The sequence below is a fragment of the Bombina bombina genome, chromosome 8, assembly GCF_027579735.1.
Source record: "Bombina bombina isolate aBomBom1 chromosome 8, aBomBom1.pri, whole genome shotgun sequence".
Classification (NCBI taxonomy): Eukaryota; Metazoa; Chordata; class Amphibia; order Anura; family Bombinatoridae; genus Bombina; species Bombina bombina.
Window position 1 is genome coordinate 230,081,689 of NC_069506.1, and position 23,719 is coordinate 230,105,407.

Genomic DNA, 23,719 nt, shown 5'->3' on the forward strand with positions numbered 1-23,719 from the left:
CAATGTAATTACAGAGGTAAAAAGTGTTTTAATATAGCTGTGTTGGTTATGCAAAACTAGGGAATGGGTAATTAAGGTATTTATCTTTTTAAAACAATAACAATTCTGGTGTAGACTGTCCCTTTAGTGCATAGATTACTGATTTAGCTGCCCTGCAGTAAGAATCATTGGGTTGTTTTTTTTTTACTTCTGATGTGCTTGCACTGCATGAATTAAGGTAGCAGCTTCAAGAATTCTTCCCTTGCTACTACAGTGATCCTACCTCCCCTGCTTTGCCATTATACATATTACCTAGTACTCAACGTGTTTTAGGTTAGATTATATTTAAAATTTCTTTACTGTGTCACACATGACTGAGGGGCTCCAGGTTGTTCTGTAGGCATCACTGTCTCTTGTGTTTAGTAGCAGCAAACAGAGGTGATAAAGACAGGTCTTGACTGAGCTGAGCGATATTTGCATAGCAAGATGGAGGCTTTATTATTTGAGATGTTTGTTGCAGACAAAATTGAATGGTTGGTTGGCTGTGTCCTGTTGAGATGTGACATATAGTTACTGTGCTCTTCTTTCAGAATAGAGGAAGAGAAGCAAGTTAAAAAAACAAATTCTCCACCGCCTGTGGAGGACCCGTATGCAGGCTCAACAGATGAAAACACGGATGCTGAGGAAGAAACACAGCTGGACCTACCTATTCCTGAGCTCCCAGGTACAAACTCCTTATAAAAGTGTAAATAAAGGAAATGACTTGATCTTTGCTAATGATACCTTTTCTCCAACATAGGTGTGTCCGGTCCACGGCGTCATCCTTACTTGTGGGATATTCTCTTCCCCAACAGGAAATGGCAAAGAGCCCAGCAAAGCTGGTCACATGATCCCTCCTAGGCTCCGCCTTCCCCAGTCATTCTCTTTGCCGTTGTACAGGCAACATCTCCACGGAGATGGCTTAGAGTTTTTTAGTGTTTAACTGTAGTTTTTATTATTCAATCAAGAGTTTGTTATTTTAAAATAGTGCTGGTATGTACTATTTACTCTGAAACAGAAAAGAGATGAAGATTTCTGTTTGTAAGAGGAAAATGATTTTAGCAACCGTTACTAAAATCGATGGCTGTTTCCACACAGGACTGTTGAGAGGAATTAACTTCAGTTGGGGGAACAGTAAGCAGACTTTTGCTGCTTGAGGTATGACACATTCTAACAAGACGATGTAATGCTGGAAGCTGTCATTTTCCCTATGGGATCCGGTAAGCCATTTTTATTACAGAAAAAAAAAAAAAAGGGCTTCACAAGGGCTTTTTAAGACTGTAGACATTTTCTGGGCTAAATCGATTTATATATAAACATATTTTATACTCCATAGCCTTGAGGAATTATTTTAATCTTGGGAATTATGTAAAATAACCGGCAGGCACTGTATTGGACACCTTATTCTCTAGGGGCTTTCCCTAATCATAGGCAGAGTCTCATTTTCGCGCCTCTATTGCGCACTTGTTTTTGAGAAGCATGACATGCAGATGCATGTGTGAGGAGCTCTGATACATAGAAAAGACTTTCTGAAGGCGTCATTTGGTATCGTATTCCCCTTTGGGCTTGGTTGGGTCTCAGCAAAGCAGATACCAGGGACTGTAAAGGGGTTAAATATAAAAACGGCTCCGGTTCCGTTATTTTAAGGGTTAAAGCTTCCAAATTTGGTGTGCAATACTTTTAAGGCTTTAAGACACTGTGGTGAAATTTTGGTGAATTTTGAACAATTCCTTCATACTTTTTCGCAATTGCAGTAATAAAGTGTGTTCAGTTTAAAATTTAAAGTGACAGTAACGTTTTATTTTAAAACGTTTTTTGTACTTTATCAAGTTTTTGCCTGTTTAACATGTCTGAACTACCAGATAGACTGTGTTCTGAATGTGGGGAAGCCAAGGTTCCTTCTCATTTAAATAGATGTGATTTATGTGACACAAAATTTAGAGAAAATGATGCCCAAGATGATTCCTCAAGTGAGGGGAGTAAGCATGGTACTGCATCATCCCCTCCTTCGTCTACACCAGTCTTGCCCACACAGGAGGCCCCTAGTACATCTAGCGCGCCAATACTCCTTACTATGCAACAATTAACGGCTGTAATGGATAATTCTATCAAAAACTTTTTAGCCAAAATGCCCACTTATCAGCGAAAGCGCGACTGCTCTGTTTTAGAAAATACTGAAGAGCATGAGGACGCTGATGATATTGGTTCTGAAGGGCCCCTACACCAGTCTGAGGGGGCCAGGGAGGTTTTGTCTGAGGGAGAAATTTCAGATTCAGGGAAAATTTCTCAACAAGCTGAACCTGATGTGATTACATTTAAATTTAAATTGGAACATCTCCGCGCTCTGCTTAAGGAGGTGTTATCCACTCTGGATGATTGTGAGAATTTGGTCATTCCAGAGAAACTATGTAAAATGGACAAGTTCCTAGAGGTCCCGGGGCCCCCCGAAGCTTTTCCTATACCCAAGCGGGTGGCGGACATTGTAAATAAAGAATGGGAAAGGCCCGGTATACCTTTCGTCCCTCCCCCCATATTTAAAAAATTGTTTCCTATGGTCGACCCCAGAAAGGACTTATGGCAGACAGTCCCCAAGGTCGAGGGGGCGGTTTCTACTCTAAACAAACGCACCACTATACCCATAGAAGATAGTTGTGCTTTCAAAGATCCTATGGATAAAAAATTAGAAGGTTTGCTTAAAAAGATGTTTGTTCAGCAAGGTTACCTTCTACAACCAATTTCATGCATTGTTCCTGTCACTACAGCAGCGTGTTTCTGGTTCGATGAGCTTGAAAAGGCGCTCAATAATAATTCTTCTTCTTATGAGGAGATTATGGACAGAATTCATGCTCTCAAATTGGCTAATTCTTTCACCCTAGACGCCACTTTGCAATTGGCTAGGTTAGCGGCGAAAAATTCTGGTTTTGCTATTGTGGCGCGCAGAGCGCTTTGGTTAAAATCTTGGTCAGCGGATGCGTCTTCCAAGAACAAATTGCTTAACATTCCTTTCAAGGGGAAAACGCTGTTTGGCCCTGACTTGAAAGAGATTATCTCTGATATCACTGGGGGCAAGGGCCACGCCCTTCCTCAGGATAGGTCTTTCAAGGCCAAAAATAAACCTAATTTTCGTCCCTTTCGCAGAAACGGACCAGCCCCAAGTGCTACGTCCTCTAAGCAAGAGGGTAATACTTCTCAAGCCAAGCCAGCCTGGAGACCAATGCAAGGCTGGAACAAAGGAAAGCAGGCCAAGAAACCTGCCACTGCTACCAAGACAGCATGAGATGTTGGCCCCCGATCCGGGACCGGATCTGGTGGGGGGCAGACTCTCTCTCTTCGCTCAGGCTTGGGCAAGAGATGTTCTGGATCCTTGGGCACTAGAAATAGTCTCCCAAGGTTATCTTCTGGAATTCAAGGGGCTTCCCCCAAGGGGGAGGTTCCACAGGTCTCAATTGTCTTCAGACCACATAAAAAGACAAGCATTCTTACATTGTGTAGAAGACCTGTTAAAAATGGGAGTGATTCATCCTGTTCCTTTAGGAGAACAAGGGATGGGGTTCTACTCCAATCTGTTCGTAGTTCCCAAAAAAGAGGGAACATTCAGACCAATCTTAGATCTCAAGATCCTAAACAAGTTTCTCAAGGTTCCATCGTTCAAAATGGAAACCATTCGAACAATTCTTCCTTCCATCCAGGAAGGTCAATTCATGACCACGGTGGATTTAAAGGATGCGTATCTACATATTCCTATCCACAAGGAACATCATCGGTTCCTAAGGTTCGCATTCCTGGACAAGCATTACCAGTTTGTGGCACTTCCGTTCGGATTAGCCACTGCTCCAAGGATTTTCACAAAGGTACTAGGGTCCCTTCTAGCGGTGCTAAGACCAAGGGGCATTGCAGTAGTACCTTACTTGGACGACATTCTGATTCAAGCGTCGTCCCTTCCTCAAGCAAAGGCTCACATGGACATTGTCCTGGCCTTTCTCAGATCTCACGGGTGGAAAGTGAACGTAGAAAAAAGTTCTCTATCTCCGTCAACAAGGGTTCCCTTCTTGGGAACAATAATAGACTCCTTAGAAATGAGGATTTTTCTGACAGAGGCCAGAAAATCAAAACTTCTAAACTCTTGTCAAATACTTCATTCTGTTCCTCTTCCTTCCATAGCGCAGTGCATGGAAGTAATAGGTTTGATGGTAGCGGCAATGGACATAGTTCCTTTTGCGCGAATTCATCTAAGACCATTACAACTGTGCATGCTCAGTCAGTGGAATGGGGACTATACAGACTTGTCTCCGACGATACAAGTAGATCAGAGGACCAGAGATTCACTCCGTTGGTGGCTGTCCCTGGACAACCTGTCGCAGGGGATGAGCTTCCGCAGACCAGAGTGGGTCATTGTCACGACCGACACCAGTCTGGTGGGCTGGGGCGCGGTCTGGGGACCCCTGAAAGCTCAGGGTCTTTGGTCTCGGGAAGAATCTCTTCTCCCGATAAATATTCTGGAACTGAGAGCGATATTCAATGCTCTCAAGGCTTGGCCTCAGCTAGCAAAGGCCAAGTTCATACGGTTTCAATCAGACAACATGACGACTGTTGCGTACATCAACCATCAGGGGGGAACAAGGAGTTCCCTGGCGATGGAAGAAGTGACCAAAATCATTCAATGGGCGGAGACTCACTCCTGCCACTTGTCTGCAATCCACATCCCAGGAGTGGAAAATTGGGAAGCGGATTTTCTGAGTCGTCAGACATTTCATCCGGGGAAGTGGGAACTCCATCCGGAAATCTTTGCCCAAATTACTCAATTGTGGGGCATTCCAGACATGGATCTGATGGCCTCTCGTCAGAACTTCAAGGTTCCTTGCTACGGGTCCAGATCCAGGGATCCCAAGGCGACTCTAGTAGATGCACTAGTAGCACCTTGGACCTTCAAACTAGCTTATGTATTCCCGCCGTTTCCTCTCATCCCCAGGCTGGTAGCCAGGATCAATCAGGAGAGGGCATCGGTGATCTTGATAGCTCCTGCGTGGCCACGCAGGACTTGGTATGCAGACCTGGTGAATATGTCATCGGTTCCACCATGGAAGCTACCTTTGAGACGAGACCTTCTTGTTCAAGGTCCGTTCGAACATCCGAATCTGGTCTCACTCCAACTGACTGCTTGGAGATTGAACGCTTGATCTTATCAAAGCGAGGGTTCTCAGATTCTGTCATTGATACTCTTGTTCAGGCCAGAAAGCCTGTAACTAGAAAAATTTACCACAAAATATGGAAAAAATATATCTGTTGGTGTGAATCTAAAGGATTCCCTTGGGACAAGGTAAAAATTCCTAAGATTCTATCCTTTCTTCAAGAAGGTTTGGAGAAAGGATTATCTGCAAGTTCCTTGAAGGGACAGATTTCTGCCTTGTCTGTGTTACTTCACAAAAAGCTGGCAGCTGTGCCAGATGTTCAAGCCTTTGTTCAGGCTCTGGTTAGAATCAAGCCTGTTTACAAACCTTTGACTCCTCCTTGGAGTCTCAATTTAGTTCTTTCAGTTCTTCAGGGGGTTCCGTTTGAACCCTTACATTCCGTTGATATTAAGTTATTATCCTGGAAAGTTTTGTTTTTGGTTGCAATTTCTTCTGCTAGAAAGTTGTTTCTAACAAAAACATTAACCAGGAGATAGTCGTGCCTTCTTTGTGTCCGAATCCAGTTTCAAAGAAGGAACGTTTGTTGCACAATTTGGATGTTGTTCGTGCTCTAAAATTCTATTTAGATGCTACAAAGGATTTTAGACAAACATCTTCCTTGTTTGTTGTTTATTCTTGTAAAAGGAGAGGTCAAAAAGCAACTTCTACCTCTCTCTCTTTTTGGATTAAAAGCATCATCAGATTGGCTTATGAGACTGCCGGACGGCAGCCTCCTGAAAGAATCACAGCTCATTCCACTAGGGCTGTGGCTTCCACATGGGCCTTCAAGAACGAGGCTTCTGTTGATCAGATATGTAAGGCAGCGACTTGGTCTTCACTGCACACTTTTACTAAATTTTACAAGTTTGATACTTTTGCTTCTTCTGAGGCTATTTTTGGGAGAAAGGTTTTGCAAGCCGTGGTGCCTTCCATCTAGGTGACCTGATTTGCTCCCTCCCTTCATCCGTGTCCTAAAGCTTTGGTATTGGTTCCCACAAGTAAGGATGACGCCGTGGACCGGACACACCTATGTTGGAGAAAACAGAATTTATGTTTACCTGATAAATTACTTTCTCCAACGGTGTGTCCGGTCCACGGCCCGCCCTGGTTTTTTAATCAGGTCTGATAATTTATTTTCTTTAACTACAGTCACCACGGTATCATATGGTTTCTCCTATGCAAATATTCCTCCTTTACGTCGGTCGAATGACTGGGGAAGGCGGAGCCTAGGAGGGATCATGTGACCAGCTTTGCTGGGCTCTTTGCCATTTCCTGTTGGGGAAGAGAATATCCCACAAGTAAGGATGACGCCGTGGACCGGACACACCGTTGGAGAAAGTAATTTATCAGGTAAACATAAATTCTGTTTTTGTAGGTGTTAAGCACAAAGCATATGTCATGGTTGAAGCCGTATGGCTTGGCCGGTGAGCCAAATTAAAAATGACATGTAGCAGCCAATCATCAGAAGTGTCCTCTTCAGGATCCACAAGCCATGGCTGGTGAGCCAATTAGAAGCAATATATGCATGTAGCGGCCAATCAGCAGCTATTTCCTAGTCAAGAGTTGCAATATGTTGAAACTTTGGATCAGCTTTAGCTATAAAGTTAACCCCTTTTGTGGAGCTTAAAAAAAGAAATTAAAACTAATACATAAATTAAATGCTTTAATTATTAAGAGTATTTAGTTTTTGCATTTGAATGCCCCTCAATTTATATATAGTTCTAGATTTCAAGAACATTCTCATATAACACCTTAAAGCCAAGTAAAAGGCAAACATAATCCTCTTGTACCTGTTTTACAGAGAAATATTAATGTATAAATCGGGGGAAACCCGTTGGTGTAATTTAGCTCTGAAAATTGTGGATTTTATAATTCTCAAAGATGGAAATTGTGTATGGAGTTTGGCTATTGAAAAACTATTGTAGCAAGCTAGATGCTATTTTGTTTTAAAAATAATGGCTGATGTTATTCTATAGCAGGACAGCAGGAATGTCTTGTATTCAAAAGATGTTTATTGTCCATTTTTAATAACTGATTTGTTTCATATAGGTTCAGTGTTTGCATCTTACACATAGATCCTTTGATAAATGCTTGTATGAAGGGGTAAAAGAAACATTAAAAATATAAAAGAAAAATATATAAAAAATACACAACCTTCTTCATTAATACCGTTCTTAATAAATCTTAATGTTGTATTATGACTTGTAGAGAATATAACCAAAATGGCTGATGTGTATATACATAACGGGGATATATTTAAAGAATAAAAGTGACTACCACTTTGTCAGTATTTAAAGATGGTAAATTATTTACAGTAAATTAAATGCTTGTACATTTTCTTTTACAAGATATGACGAGTCCACGGATTTCATCCTTACTTATGGGATATCGCCTCCTGGTCAGCAGGAGGAGGCAAAGAGCTCCACAGCAGAGCTGCATAAATAGCTCCTCCCTCCCCCCCCCAACCCAGTCATTCTCTTTGCCTGTGTTAGTGATAGGAGTGAGGTAAAGTGAGGTGCTAGTTTACATTCTTCAATCAAGAGTTTATTTCTCTAACATTGGTGTGTCCGGTCCACGGCGTCATCCTTACTTGTGGGAATATCTCTTCCCCAACAGGAAATGGCAAAGAGTCCCAGCAAAGCTGGCCATATAGTCCATCCTAGGCTCCGCCCACCCCAGTCATTCTCTTTGCCGTTGCACAGGCAACATCTCCACGGAGATGGTTAAGAGTTTTTTGGTGTTTAAATGTAGTTTTTTATTCTTCTATCAAGTGTTTGTTATTTTAAAATAGTGCTGGTATGTACTATTTACTCTGAAACAGAAAAGGATGAAGATTTCTGTTTGTGAGAGGAAGATGATTTTAGCAGACAGTAACTAAAATCGTTTGCTGTTTCCACATAGGACTGTTGAGATGAAGTAACTTCAGTTGGGGGAAACAGTTAGCAGACTTTTCTGCTTAAGGTATGACTAGCCATATTTCTAACAAGACCATGTAATGCTGGAAGGCTGTCATTTCCCCTCATGGGGACCGGTAAGCCATTTTCTTAGTCAAACAAACAGAATAAAGGGCTTAATATGGGCTATAAAACTGGTAGACACTTTTATGGGCTAAATCGATTGCTTTATTTGGGCATTTTATTCATGTTTATGCTGATAATTCACATTTATAAACTTGGGGAACGTTTATTAAACGGCAGGCACTATGTTAGACACCTTTTCCAGTCAGGGGGCCTTCCTAGTTGTAGGCTGAGCCTCATTTTCGCGCCATTACTGCGCAGTTGTTTTTTGAGAGCAGGACATGCAGATGCATGTGTGAGGATCTGAAAGTTGCTGGAAAAGTTTCTAGAAGGCGTCACTTGGTCTCGTATTCCCCTCTGGGCTTGGTTAGGTCTCAGCAAAGGCTATAGCTGGGACTGTATAGGGGTTAAATTTGTAAACGACTCCAGTTCCGTTATTTTAAGGGTTAAAGCTCTGAAAGGCGTGCAATACTCTTAATTCTTTAAGACACTGTGGTGAAATTTTGGTAATTTTTGAACAATTCCTTCATACTTTTTCACATATTCAGTAATAAAGTGTTTTCTGTTTAAAATTTAAAGAGACAGTAACCGTTTTGTTTTAAAACGTTTTTTGTGCTTTATTGACAAGTTTAAGCCTGTTTAACATGTCTGTGCCTTCGGATAAGCTATGTTCTATATGTATGAAAGCCAATGTGTCTCCCCATTTAAATTTGTGTGATAATTGTGCCATAGCGTCCAAACAAAGTAAGGACAGTACTGCCACAGATAATGAAATTGCCCAAGATGATTCCTCAGATGAGGGGAGTAAACATGATACTACATCATCCCCTACTGTGTCTACACCAGTTTTGCCCACGCAGGAGGCCCCTAGTACATCTAGCGCGCCAATGCTTATTACCATGCAACAATTAACGGCTGTAATGGATAACTCCATAGCAAATATTTTATCCAAAATGCCTACATATCAGAGAAAGCGCGATTGCTCTGTTTTAAACACTGAAGAGCAGGAGGGCGCTGATGATAATTGTTCTGTCATACCCTCACACCAATCTGAAGTGGCCATGAGGGAGGTTTTGTAAGATGGGGAAATTTCAGATTCAAAGGAAAAATTTCTCAACAAGCTGAACCTGATGTTGTGACATTTTAAATTTAAATTAGAACATCTCCGCGCACTGCTTAAGGAGGTGTTATCTACTCTGGATGATTGTGACAACTTGGTCATTCCAGAGAAATTATGCAAGATGGACAAGTTCCTAGAGGTTCCGGTGCACCCCGACGCTTTTCCTATACCCAAGCGGGTGGCGGACATAGTGAATAAGGAGTGGGAAAAGCCCGGCATACCTTTTGTTCCCCCACCTATATTTAAGAAATTATTTCCTATGGTCGACCCCAGAAAGGACTTATGGCAGACAGTCCCTAAGGTCGAGGGGGCAGTTTCTACTCTAAACAAACGCACTACTATTCCTATCGAGGATAGTTGTGCTTTCAAAGATCCTATGGATAAAAAATTGGAGGGTTTGCTTAAGAAGATTTTTGTACAGCAAGGTTACCTTCTACAACCCATTTCGTGCATTGTTCCTGTCACTACAGCAGCGTGGTTCTGGTTCGAGGAACTAGAAAACTCGCTTAGTAGAGAGACTCCATATGAGGAGGTTATGGACAGAGTTCACGCACTTAAGTTGGCTAACTCTTTTATTTTAGATGCCGCTTTGCAATTAGCTAGATTAGCGGCGAAAAATTCAGGGTTTGCAATCGTGGCGCGCAGAGCGCTTTGGCTAAAGTCTTGGTCAGCGGATGTGTCATCCAAGACAAAATTGCTTAACATCCCTTTCAAAGGTAAAACTCTATTTGGACCAGAATTGAAAGAGATTATTTCAGACATCACTGGGGGAAAGGGCCACGCCCTTCCACAAGATAGGCCTTTCGTTCCTTTCGCAATTTCAGGAACGGACCGGCCTCTAATTCTGCATCCTCTAAGCAAGAGGGTAATGCCTCACAACCCAAACCAGCCTGGAAACCGATGCAAGGCTGGAACAAGGGTAAGCAGGCCAAGAAGCCTGCTGCTGCTAACAAAACAGCATGAAGGAGTAGCCCCCGATCCGGGACCAGATCTAGTAGGGGGCAGACTCTCTCTCTTTGCTCAGGCTTGGGCAAGAGATGTTCAGGATCCCTGGGCGCTAGAAATAGTTTCTCAGGGTTATCTCCTGGAATTCAGGGAACTACCCCCAAGGGGAAGGTTCCACATGTCTCACTTATCCTCAAACCAAATAAAGAGACAGGCGTTCTTACATTGTGTAGAAGACCTGTTAAAGATGGGAGTGATACACCCAGTTCCAATAAAGGAACAGGGAATGGGATTTTATTCCAATCTGTTCGTAGTTCCCAAAAAAGAGGGAACTTTCAGACCAATTTTGGATTTGAAGATCCTAACGATTCTACCCACTATCCAGGAAGGTCAATTTATGACTACCGTGGATCTAAAGGATGCGTACCTACATATTCCTATCCACAAAGAACATCATCAGTTCCTAAGGTTCGCCTTTCTGGACAAACATTACCAGTTTGTGGCCCTCCCATTCGGGTTAGCCACTGCTCCAAGGATTTTCACAAAGGTACTAGGTTCCCTTCTAGCAGTTCTAAGACCGAGGGGCATTGTAGTAGTACCTTACTTGGACGACATTCTAATACAAGCGTCGTCCCTGTCAAAAGCAAAGGCTCATACAGACATCGTTCTGGCCTTTCTCAGATCACACGGATGGAAGGTGAACATAGAAAAGAGTTCTCTGTCTCCGTCAACAAGAGTTCCCTTCTTGGGAACAATAATAGATTCCTTAGAAATGAGGATTTTTCTGACAGAGGTCAGAAAGTCAAAACTTCTAAGCACTTGTCAAGTTCTTCATTCTGTTCCACGTCCTTCCATAGCGCAGTGCATGGAAGTAGTAGGGTTGATGGTTGCAGCAATGGACATAGTTCCTTTTGCACAAATTCATCTAAGACCATTACAACTGTGCATGCTCAAACAGTGGAATGGGGACTATACAGACTTGTCTCCAATGATTCAAGTAGATCAGAGTACAAGTAGATCAGAAGACCAGAGATTCACTCCGTTGGTGGCTGACCCTGGACCATCTGTCCCAGGGAATGAGCTTCCGCAGACCAGAGTGGGTCATTGTCACGACCGACGCCAGTCTAGTGGGCTGGGGCGCGGTCTGGGAATCCCTGAAAGCTCAGGGTCTATGGTCTCGGGAAGAGTCTCTTCTCCCGATAAACATTCTGGAACTGAGAGCGATATTCAATGCTCTCAGGGCTTGGCCTCAACTAGCAAAGGCCAGATTCATAAGATTCCAATCAGACAACATGACGACCGTTGCGTATATCAATCATCAGGGGGGAACAAGGAGTTCCCTGGCGATGAAAGAAGTGACCAAAATAATTCAATGGGCGGAGGATCACTCCTGCCACCTGTCTGCGATCCACATCCCAGGTGTGGAAAACTGGGAGGCGGATTTTCTGAGTCGTCAGACATTCCATCCGGGGGAGTGGGAACTCCACCCGGAGATCTTTGCCCAAATAACTCAATTATGGGGCATTCCAGACATGGATCTGATGGCGTCTCGTCAGAACTTCAAGGTTCCTTGCTACGGGTCCAGATCCAGGGATCCCAAGGTGACTCTAGTATATGCACTAGTAGCACCTTGGACCTTCAACCTAGCTTATGTATTTCCACCGTTTCCTCTCATTCCCAGGCTGGTAGCCAGGATCAATCAGGAGAGGGCCTCAGTGATCTTGATAGCTCCTGCGTGGCCACGCAGGACTTGGTATGCAGACCTGGTGAATATGTCATCGGTTCCACCATGGAAGCTACCTTTGAGACAGGACCTTCTTGTTCAGGTTCCATTCGAACATCCAAATCTGGTCTCCCTCCAGCTGACGGCTTGGAGATTGAACGCTTGATTCTATCGAAGCGTGGGTTTTCAGATTCTGTGATAGATACTCTGGTTCAGGCCAGAAAACCGGTAACTAGAAAGATTTACCATAAAATATGGAAAAGATATATCTGTTGGTGTGAATCCAAAGGATTCCCATGGAATAAGATAAAAATTCCTAAGATTCTCTCCTTTCTACAAGAAGGTTTGGAGAAAGGATTATCTGCAAGTTCTCTAAAGGGACAGATCTCTGCTTTATCTGTCTTACTACACAAAAGACTGGCAGCTGTGCCAGATGTTCAAGCATTTGTTCAGGCTCTGGTTAGGATCAAGCCTGTTTACAGACCTTTGACTCTTCCCTGGAGTCTAAATCTAGTTCTTTCAGTTCTTCAAGGGGTTCCGTTTGAACCTTTACATTCCATAGATATTAAGTTACTATCTTGGAAAGTTTTGTTTTTGGTTGCAATTTCTTCTGCTAGAAGAGTTTCAGAGTTATCTGCTCTGCAGTGTTCTCCGCCCTATCTGGTGTTCCATGCAGATAAGGTGGTTTTGCGTACTAAGCCTGGTTTTCTTCCAAAGGTTGTTTCTAACAAAAATATTAACCAGGAGATTGTTGTACCTTCTTTATGTCCGAATCCAGTTTCAAAGAAGGAACGTTTGTTACACAATTTGGACGTAGTCCGTGCTCTAAAATTCTATTTAGAGGCTACAAAAGATTTCAGACAAACATCTTCTTTGTTTGTTGTTTATTCTGGTAAAAGGAGAGGTCAAAAAGCGATTTCTACCTCTCTTTCCTTTTGGCTTAAAAGCATCATCCGATTGGCTTATGAGACTGCCGGACGGCAGCCTCCTGAAAGAATCACTCCACTAGGGCTGTGGCTTCCACATGGGCCTTCAAGAACGAGGCTTCTGTTGACCAGATATGTAAGGCAGCGACTTGGTCTTCACTGCACACTTTTGCCAAATTTTACAAATTTGATACTTTTGCTTCTTCGGAGGCTATTTTTGGGAGAAAGGTTTTGCAAGCCGTGGTGCCTTCCGTTTAGGTAACCTGATTTGCTCCCTCCCTTCATCCGTGTCCTAAAGCTTTGGTATTGGTTCCCACAAGTAAGGATGACGCCGTGGACCGGACACACCAATGTTGGAGAAAACAGAATTTATGCTTACCTGATAAATTACTTTCTCCAACGGTGTGTCCGGTCCACGGCCCGCCCTGGTTTTTTAATCAGGTCTGATGAATTATTTTCTCTAACTACAGTCACCACGGTACCATATGGTTTCTCCTATATATTTCCTCCTGTCCGTCGGTCGAATGACTGGGGTGGGCGGAGCCTAGGAGGGACTATATGGCCAGCTTTTCTTTCATGTAATTAACAAGAGTCCATGAGCTAGTGACGTATGGGATATACATTCCTACCAGGAGGGGCAAAGTTTCCCAAACCTTAAAATGCCTATAAATACACCCCTCACCACACCCACAAATCAGTTTTTACAAACTTTGCCTCCAAGGGAGGTGGTGAAGTAAGTTTGTGCTAGATTCTACGTTGATATGCGCTCCGCAGCAAGTTGGAGCCCGGTTTTCCTCTCAGCGTGCAGTGAATGTCAGAGGGATGTGAAGAGAGTATTGCCTATTGAATGCAGTGATCTCCTTCTACGGGGTCTATTTCATAAGGTTCTCTGTTATCGGTCGTAGAGATTCATCTCTTACCTCCCTTTTCAGATCGACGATATACTCTTATATTTACCATTTCCTCTACTGATTCTCGTTTCAGTACTGGTTTGGCTTTCTACAAACATGTAGATGAGTGTCCTGGGGTAAGTAAGTCTTATTTTCTGTGACACTCTAAGCTATGGTTGGGCACTTTATTTATAAAGTTCTAAATATATGTATTCAAACATTTATTTGCCTTGACTCAGAATGTTCAACTTTCCTTATTTCCAGACAGTCAGTTTCATATTTGGGATAAATGCATTGAATTATCATATTTTTTCTTACCTCAAAAATTTGGCTTTTTTCCCTGTGGGCTGTTAGGCTCGCGGGGGCTGAAAATGCTTCATTTTATTGCGTCATTCTTGGCGCGGACTTTTTTGGCGCAAAAATTCTTTTCCGTTTCCGGCGTCATACGTGTCGCCGGAAGTTGCGTCATTTTTTGACGTTATTTTGCGTCAAAGATGTCGGCGTTCCGGATGTGGCGTCATTTTTGGCGCCAAAAGCATTTAGGCGCCAAATAATGTGGGCGTCTTTTTTGGCGCTAAAAAATATGGGCGTCATTTTTGTCTCCACATTATTTAAGTCTCATTATTTATTGCTTCTGGTTGCTAGAAGCTTGTTCACTGGCATTTTTTTCCCATTCCTGAAACTGTCATTTAAGGAATTTGATCAATTTTGCTTTATATGTTGTTTTTTTCTTTTACATATTGCAAGATGTTCCACGTTGCAACTGAGTCAGAAGATACTACAGGAAAATCACTGCACAGTGCTGGAGCTACCAAGCTAAGTCTGCTATAAACTTTTGGTATCTGTTTTCTCCAGCTGTTATTTGTATTGCATGTCATGTCAAACTTATTAATGCAGATAAAATTTCCTTTAGTACTGTTACATTACCTGTTGCTGTCCGTCAACATCTAAATTTCAGAGTGTTCCTGATAACATAAGAGATTTTATTTTTTAAATCCATTAAGAAGGCTATGTCTGTTATTTCTCCTTCTAGTATACATAAAAGTCTTTTAAAACTTCTCTTTTTTTCAGATGAATTTTTAAATGAACATCATCATTCTGATACTGATAATGGTTCTTCTGGTTCAGAGGTTTCTGTCTCAGAGGTTGATGCTGATAAATCTTTGTATTTGTTCAAGATGGAATTTATTCGTTCTTTACTTAAAGAAGTGTTATTTGCATTAGAAATAGAGGATTCTGGTCCTCTTGATACTAAATGTAAACGTTTAAATAAGGTTTTTAAATCTCCTGTAGTTATTCCAGAAGTGTTTTATCTCCCTGATGCTATTTCTGAAGTAATTTCCAGGGAATGGAATAATTTGGGTAATTTATTTACTCCTTCTAGACGTTTAAGCAAATTATATCCTGTGCCATCTGACAGATTAGAGTTTTTTGGGACAAAAATCCCTAAGGTTATGGGGCTGTCTCTACTCCTGCTAATGTACTACTATTCCTATGGCAGATAGTACTTCATTTAAGGATCCTTTAGATAGGAAAATTGAATCTTTTCTAAGAAAAGCTTACTTATGTTCAGGTAATCTTCTTAGACCTGCTATATTTTTAGCGGATGTTGCTGCAGCTTCAACTTTTTGGTTAGAAGCTTTAGCGCAACAAGTAACAGATCATAATTTTATAGCATTATTATTATTCTATAACATGCTAATAATTTTATTGGTGATACCATCTTTTGATATCATTAGAGTTGATGTCAGGTATATGTCTCTAGCTATTTTAGCTAGAAAAACTTTATGGATTAAACTTGGAATGCTGACATGTCTTCTAAGTCAACTTTGCTTTCCCTTTCTTTCCAGGGTAAATAATCATTTCGTTCCTTTCCTCACAACAAGGAACAAAAGCCTGATCCTTCATCCTCAGGAGCGGTATCAGTTTGGAAACTATATCCAAGCCTTATAGAAACCTATAGCCAGCTCCTAAGTATCTATGAAGGTGCGGCCCTTATTCCAGCTCAGCTGGTATGGGGCAGATTACGTTTTCTTCAAAGAAATTTGGATCAATTCCGTTCTTAATCTCTGGTTTCAGAAACATTGTTTCAGAAAGGTACAGAATTGGCTTCAAGTTAAGGCCTCCTGCTAAGAGATTCTTTTCTTTCCCGTGTCCCAGTTGACACAGCAAGGCTCAGCATTTCTGAAATGTGTTTCAGATCTAGAGTTGGCTGGAGTATTTATGCCAGTTCCAGTTCTGGAACAGGGGCTGGGGTTTTATTTTATCTCTTCATTGTACCAAAGAAGGTCAATTCCTTCAGACCAGTTCTGGATCTATCATTATTGAATCGTTATGTTAGGATACCAACATTCAAGATGGTTACTGTAGGACTATCTTGCCTTTTGTTTAGCAAGGGCATTACATGTCTACAATAGATTTACAGGATGTGTATCTGCATATTCCGATTCATCCAGATCACTTTTAGTGTCTGAGATTCTCTTTTTAGACAAGCATTACCAGTTTTGTGGCTCTACTGTTTGGCCTAGCCTCAGTTCCAAGAATTTTTTTCAAAGGTTCTCGGTGCCCTTCTTTCTGTAATCAGAGAATAGGGTTTTGGTATTTCCTTATTTGGACGATATCTTGGTACTTGCTCAGTCTTCTCATTTTCGAAGAATCTCATACGAATCGACTTGTGTTGTTTCTTCAAGTTCATGGTTGGAGGATCAATTTACCAATCAGTTCATTGATTCCTCAGACAAGGGTAACCTTTTTAGGTTTCTAGATAAATTCAGTGTCTATGACTCTGTCCTTGTCAGACAAGAGAAGTTTAACATTGATATCAGCTTGTCAAAACCTTCAATCACAATCATTCCCTTTGGTAGCCTTATGCATGGAAATGTTGGGTCTTAGGACTGCCGCATCAGATGCGATCTCCTTTGCTCGTTTTCACATGCGACCTCTTCAGCTCTGTATGCTGAACCAATGGTGCAGGGATTACTCAAAGATATCTCAATTAATATCTTTAAACCGATTTTACGACACTCTCTGACATGGTGGACAGATCACCATCGTTTAGTTCAGGGGGCTTCTTTGTTCTTCCGACCTGGACTATAATCTCAACAGATACAAGTCTTACAGGTTGGGGAGCTGTGTGGGAGTATCTGACGGCACAAGGGGTTTGGGAATCTCAGGAGGTGAGATTTCCGATCAATATTTTGGAACTCCGTGCAATTTTCAGAGCTCTTCAGTCTTGGCCTCTTCTGAAGAGAGAGTTGTTCATTGTTTTCAGATAAGACAATGTCACAACTGTGGCATACATCAATCATCAAGGAGGGACTCACAGTCTTCTGGCTATGAAAGAAGTATCTCGAATTTTGATTTGGGCGGAATCCAGCTCCTGTCTAATCTCTGCGGTTTTTATCCCAGGTATGGACAATTGGAAAGCGGATTATCTCAGTCGCCAAACGTTGCATCCGGGCGAATGGTCTCTTCACCCAGAGGTATTTCTTTAGATTGTTCAAATGTGGGAACTTCCAGAAATAGATCTGATGGCTTCTCATCTAAACAAGAAACTTCCCAGGTATCTGTCCAGATCCCGGGATCCTCAGGCGGAGGCAGTGGATGCATTTTCACTTCCTTGGAAGTATCATCCTGCCTATATCTTTCCGCCTCTAGTTCTTCTTCCAAGAGTAATCTCCAAGATTCTGAAGGAATGCTTGTTTGTTCTGCTGGTAGCTCCGGCATGGCCTCACAGGTTTTGGTATGCGGATCCTGTCCGGATGGCCTCTTGCCAACCGTGGACTCTTCCGTTAAGACCAGACCTTTTGTCTCAAGGTCCTTTTTTCCATCAGGATCTAAAAATCCTTAAATTTAAAGGTATGGAGATTGAACGCTTGATTCTTGGTCAAAGAGGTTTCTCTGACTCTGTGATTAATACTATGTTACAGGCTCGTAAATCTGTATCCAGAGAGATATATTATAGAGTCTGGAAGACTTATATTTCTTGGTGTCTTTCTCATCATTTTTCTTGGCATTCTTTTAGAATACCGAGAATATTACAATTTCTTCAGGATGGTTTAGATAAGGGTTTGTCCGCAAGTTCCTTGAAAGGTCAAATCTCTGCTCTTTCTGTTCTTTTTCACAGAAAGATTGCTATTCTTCCTGATATTCATTGTTTTGTACAAGCTTTGGTTCGTATAAAGCCTGTCATTAAGTCAATTTCTCCTCCTTGGAGTTTGAATTTGGTTCTGGGGGCTCTTCAAGCTCCTCCTTTTGAACCTATGCATTCATTGGATATTAAATTACTTTCTTGGAAAGTTTTGTTCCTTTTGGCCATCTCTTCTGCCAGAAGAGTTTCTGAATTATCTGCTCTTTCTTGTGAGTCTCCTTTTCTGATTCTTCATCAGGATAAGGCGGTGTTGCGAACTTCTTTTGAATTTTTACCTAAAGTTGTGAATTTCAACAACATTAGTAGAGAAATTGTGGTTCCTTCATTATGTCCTAATCCTAAGAATTCTAAGGAGAAATCGTTGCATTCTTTGGATGTTGTTAGAGCTTTGAAATATTATGTTGAAGCTACGAAATCTTTCTGTAAGACTTCTAGTCTATTTGTTATCTTTTCCGGTTCTAGGAAAGGCCAGAAAGCTTCTGCCATTTCTTTGGCATCTTGGTTGAAATCTTTAATTCATCTTGCCTATGTTGAGTCGGGTAAAATTCCGCCTCAGAGAATTACAGCTCATTCTACTAGGTCAGTATCTACTTCCTGGGCGTTTAGGAATGAAGCTTCGGTTGACCAGATCTGCAAAGCAGCAACTTGGTCCTCTTTGCATACTTTTACTAAATTCTACCATTTTGATGTATTTTCTTCTTCTGAAGCAGTTTTTGGTAGAAAAGTTCTTCAGGCAGCGGTTTCAGTTTGAATCTTCTGCTTATGTTTTTTGTTAAACTTTATTTTGGGTGTGGATTATTTTCAGCAGGAATTGGCTGTCTTTATTTTATCCCTCTCTCTCTAGTGACTCTTGTGTGGAAAGATCCACATCTTGGGTAGTCATTATCCCATACGTCACTAGCTCATGGACTCTTGTTAATTACATGAAAGAAAACATAATTTATGTAAGAACTTACCTGATAAATTCATTTCTTTCATATTAACAAGAGTCCATGAGGCCCACCCTTTTTTGTGGTGGTTATGATTTTTTTGTATAAAGCACAATTATTCCAATTCCTTATTTTATATGCTTCGCACTTTTTTTCTTATCACCCCACTTCTTGGCTATTCGTTAAACTGATTTGTGGGTGTGGTGAGGGGTGTATTTATAGGCATTTTAAGGTTTGGGAAACTTTGCCCCTCCTGGTAGGAATGTATATCCCATACGTCACTAGCTCATGGACTCTTGTTAATATGAAAGAAATGAATTTATCAGGTAAGTTCTTACATAAATTATGTTTTTTGGGACTCTTTGCCATTTCCTGTTGGGGAAGAGATATTCCCACAAGTAAGGATGACGCCGTGGACCGGACACACCAATGTTGGAGAAAGTAATTTATCAGGTAAGCATAAATTCTGTTTTTCAAATGGTGCCAAAGTGTGCTATTTTATTACAGAGCAGCTTCTGATAGTCTTTTCAAGCTGTGGGAACTGGTGGATTTTTGTCTCCACTGCGCCTCCCATGTTTGAGCTGCATTTTTCTGTGTGTGGTCTTGGAGGTTGTAATTAAGACCCCTTTTACTTTCACAGGACCTCAGGAGGGAGAGTGGACCTCTTGATACTGTGAAGTTGTGCATGCTGTTCCTCAGCATGAAGATAAGTGCAGTTTTTATTCTGGGATGCATCGAAAATACCTCAGACTAACTGTACTGACATTATTTTATCGGGGGCTGAGAGGGTCCCTTTAACATTTATATCCAGACATTCTAGCAGTGTGATACCTTGAAGCACTGGCATATGAGTACAAGTCTGACACCAGACACTTTGGCAAGGCCTAGAAGCACTGGGAAATATATGTAGGGTTGTACTACTGACCAGACACTCTGGCATTTATTGTTGGGCCTGAAGCGCTGGGACATACAGTGTGTAGTTACATTGAACGGGCTGCCTGACGCTGGGGACAGTTCAGGATAGTTATTATTAGGGCCCGATACATGGCGGATTATCTGATGCGACATCAGTGGTTCAGTTTGACAAGTTGTTTACGCCCACGATGGGCGGGGCTTAGCATTATTCGTCCGCTTTGATAGCGCAGTTTCCTATTGCAGTCCTGGTTGCCAGCATCTCCTCACGGCTCCTAAGTCTGCTTGTTGGGATATTTACAAGCGACTTTAGGTGCGCCGTGCTTGCAGTGTTCAGTCTGATCGCGGGGGCAGGTAGGAGCCGCTGCGGTGAGGTGACTGAATAATTTTCGAAATTATAACGGTTTAATTTTCAAAAAAGCCAACGTACAGGGGATGTGAAATTTTGCTCTACCTCATATATCAGTCAGAGCTGTTTGCTTAATACAGTACACAGTATATATCTTTTATTATTGTCTAGTCTTTTACACTGATTGTTTCTGTTTGTGTATAAGTGACTTGACCACATTTTCTCCTGCATCTGCTACCATGGATGACATTGAGCAAAATACATGTCCCATGTGTTTAGATGCCGTTGTGGAACCCCCTGTTACTCTTTGTGACACTTGTATTGAGAGAGCCTTACAATGTAAAATGAAAATATTTGCTAATAAAGATATGTCTGAATGTTCTCAGACCAATGAGATTCAGGGTATGCCGCTACTTTCTCCCCAAGCGTCACAGCCTTTAACGCCCGCTCAAACGACGCCATGTTCCTCAACGGCGTCTGCTTCTTTCACTTTGCAGGATATGGCTGCCGTTATGTCATCCTCTCTCACAGAAGTTTTATCTAAGTTGCCTGTGTTAAAGGGCAAACGCAGCAGGTCAGAGACCCATGTGGTTCCTGCGACTTCTGACGCCTTGATGGCTATCTCTGATGTACCTTCCCAGGGATCTGATTTGGGGGATAGGGAGGCTCTTTCTGAGGAAGAACTGTCTGACTCAGGAAGTACATTACCTCAGACAGATTCATGACGTCATGTCCTTCAGATTTAAACTGGAACACCTCCATCTGTTGCTACGGGAGGTTTTGATGACTCTGGACGACTGTGACTCTATTGTGGTCCCTCCAGAAAAATTGTCTAAGATGGATAAGTATTTAGAAGTCCCATCTTATTCTGACGTTTTTCCAGTTCCTAAGAGAATTTTGGAAATTATTACTAAGGAATGGGAAAGACCGGGTATCCCGTTCTCTCCTTCCCCTATTTTTTAAGAAAATGTACCCTATACCTGACACCGTTTGGGACTCTTGGCAAATGATTCCTAAGGTGGAGGGAGCTATTTCTACCCTGGCTAAGCGTACAACTATCCCTATTGAGGATAGTTGTGCTTTCAAAGACCCTATGGATAAAAAGTTGGAGGGTCTTCTAAAAAAGCTATTTGTTCATCAGGGGTTTCTTTTACAACCGACGGCTTGCATTGTACCAGTCACAACTGTGGCTGCCTTTTGGTTTGACGCCTTAGAAGAGTCTCTTAAGACTGAGACTTCTTTAGAGGAAATAATGGATAGAATTAAGGCCCTTAAGCTGGCTAATTCTTTTGTTACGGATGTCACCTTTCAGATTGCCAAATTGGCGGCTAAGAATGCAGGATTTTCCATTCCAGCGCGCAGAGCCTTATGGTTAAAATCTTGGTCTGCGGATGTGTCCTCTAAATCCAAACTTTTGTCTATTCCTTTCAAGGGGAAGACCCTATTCGGGCCTGACTTGAAAGAGATCATTTCTGACATTATGGGAGGTAAGGGTCACCTCCTACCTCAGGATTAAACATCTAAGCAGAGGGGTAGACAGAGTAATTTTCGTTCCTATCAAAATTTCAAAGGAGTCTCCTCTTCCGCTAAACAGGAAGGGAATTTTGCACAAGCCAAGTCCGTCTGGAGACCCAACCAGGCTTGGAACAAGGGTAAACAACCCAAGAAGCCAGCTGCTGCTCCCAAGAAAGCATGAAGGGGCGGCCCCCGATCCGGGACCGGATCTAGTAGGGGGCAAACTTTCTCTCTTTGTCCAGGCTTAGATAAGAGACATTCAGGATCCTTGGACACTAGAAATCATGTCTCAAGGGTATCAGTTGGAGTTCAAAAATTCCTTCCCAAGGGGAAGGTTTCTTCTTTCACGATTGTCTGTAGACCAGATAAAAAGAGAGGCGTTCTTACGTTGTGTAAAAGACCTCTCCACTATGGGAGTAATTTGTCCCGTTCCAAAACAGGAACAGGGGCAGGGGTTTTACTCAAACCTTTTCGTGGTTCCCAAAAAAGATGGAACGTTCCAACCCATTTTAGATCTCAAGAGTCTAAACAAGTTTCTCAGAGTCCCATCCTTCAAGATGGAGACTATTCGGACAATTCTTCCATTGATCCAGGAGAGTCAATTAATGACTACGGTGGACTTAAAGGATGCATATCTTCATATTCCTATCCACAAAAATCATTACCAGTTCCTAAGGTTTGCCTTCCTGGACAAACCTTTTCAGTTTGTGGCTCTCCCTTTTGGGCTGGCCACGGCACCCAGGATCTTCACGAAGGTTCTAGGGTCTCTGCTGGCGGTTCTCAGGCTGCGGGGCATTGCAGTGGCCCCTTATCTGGACGATATTCTGATCCAGGCATCGTCTTATTAGCTGAGAAAGTCTCATACTGACATTGTTCTATCCTTTCTAAGGACTTGCGGGTGGAAGGTGAATCTAGAAAAGAGTTCACTAATCCCACAGACAAGGGTTCCTTTCCTGGGAACTCTAATAGACTCTGTATCCGTGAAAATCTTTTTGACAGAGGTCAGAAAGCTAAAGATTTTGAATACATGCCGATCCCTTAAGTCCAATCCTCAGCCATCAGTGGCTCAGTGCATGGAGGTAATTGGATTAATGGTGGCGGCAATGGACATCATTCCATTTGCTCGCTTTCTTCTCAGACCTCTACAACTGAGCATGCTCAGACAGTGGAATGGAGATTATGCAGATTTGTCTCCTCAGATCTGGATCAGGAGACAAGGAACTCTCTTCTTTGGTGGTTGTCGCCGGATCATCTGTCCCAAGGGACGTGCTTCCGCAGACCCACATGGGTGATAGTGACAACGGACGCCAGTCTACTAGGATGGGGAGCAGTCTGGAATTCCCTGAAGGCTCAGGGTGTGTGGACTCGGTCGGAGTCGCTACTTCCAATCAATATTCTGGAATTGAGAGTAATATTCAATGCACTTCAGACTTTGCCTCAGTTGGCTTCGTCCAAATCCATTCGATTTCAGTCGGACAACATCACGACTGTGGCTTACATCAATCATCAGGGAAGAACAAGGAGTTCCTTGGCGATGACAGAAGTATCCAAGATAATTCGGTGGGCGGAAGCTCACTCTTGTTATCTGTCAGCAGTCTACATCCCAGGAGTGGACAACTGGAAGGCGGATTTTTTGAGCAGACAGGCGTTTCATCCGGAGGAATGGGAACTCCATCCGGAGGTCTTTGCCACCCTGATTCTCAGATGGGGCAAACCGGAATTGGGTCTGATGGCGTCTCTTCAGAATGCCAAGCTTCCAAGATACGGTTCCAGGACCTTCTCATTCAGGGACCCTTCCATCATCCAAATCTAATTTCTCTGCAGCTGACTGCATGGAGATTGAACGCTTGATTTTATCTAAGCGATGTTTCTCGGATTCGGTCATTGATATTTTGATTCAGGCACGTAAGCCTGTTACTAGAAAGATTTACCATAGGATATGGCGTAAATATCTTTATTGGTGTGAATCCAAGGGCTACTCATGGAGTAGGGTTAGGATTCCTAGGATTTTATCTTTTCTCCAAGAAGTATTGGAGAAAGGGTTGTCAGCAAGTTCC

At 42.3% G+C, this 23,719-nt stretch overlaps 1 protein-coding gene across 1 annotated transcript in view; it reads left to right on the forward strand.

Moving 5' to 3' along the window:
• Positions 1-349: 349 nt before the first annotated feature.
• The window catches only part of XRCC1 (X-ray repair cross complementing 1), a 103,250-nt gene continuing 79,880 nt past the window's right edge, over positions 350-23,719 (forward strand). Inside the window, exons 1-2 of the mRNA XM_053691086.1 lie at positions 350-367; positions 550-703. Of these exons, the coding sequence (XP_053547061.1) occupies positions 350-367; positions 550-703 (172 nt within the window). The remainder of the gene's footprint in view (positions 368-549; positions 704-23,719) is intronic.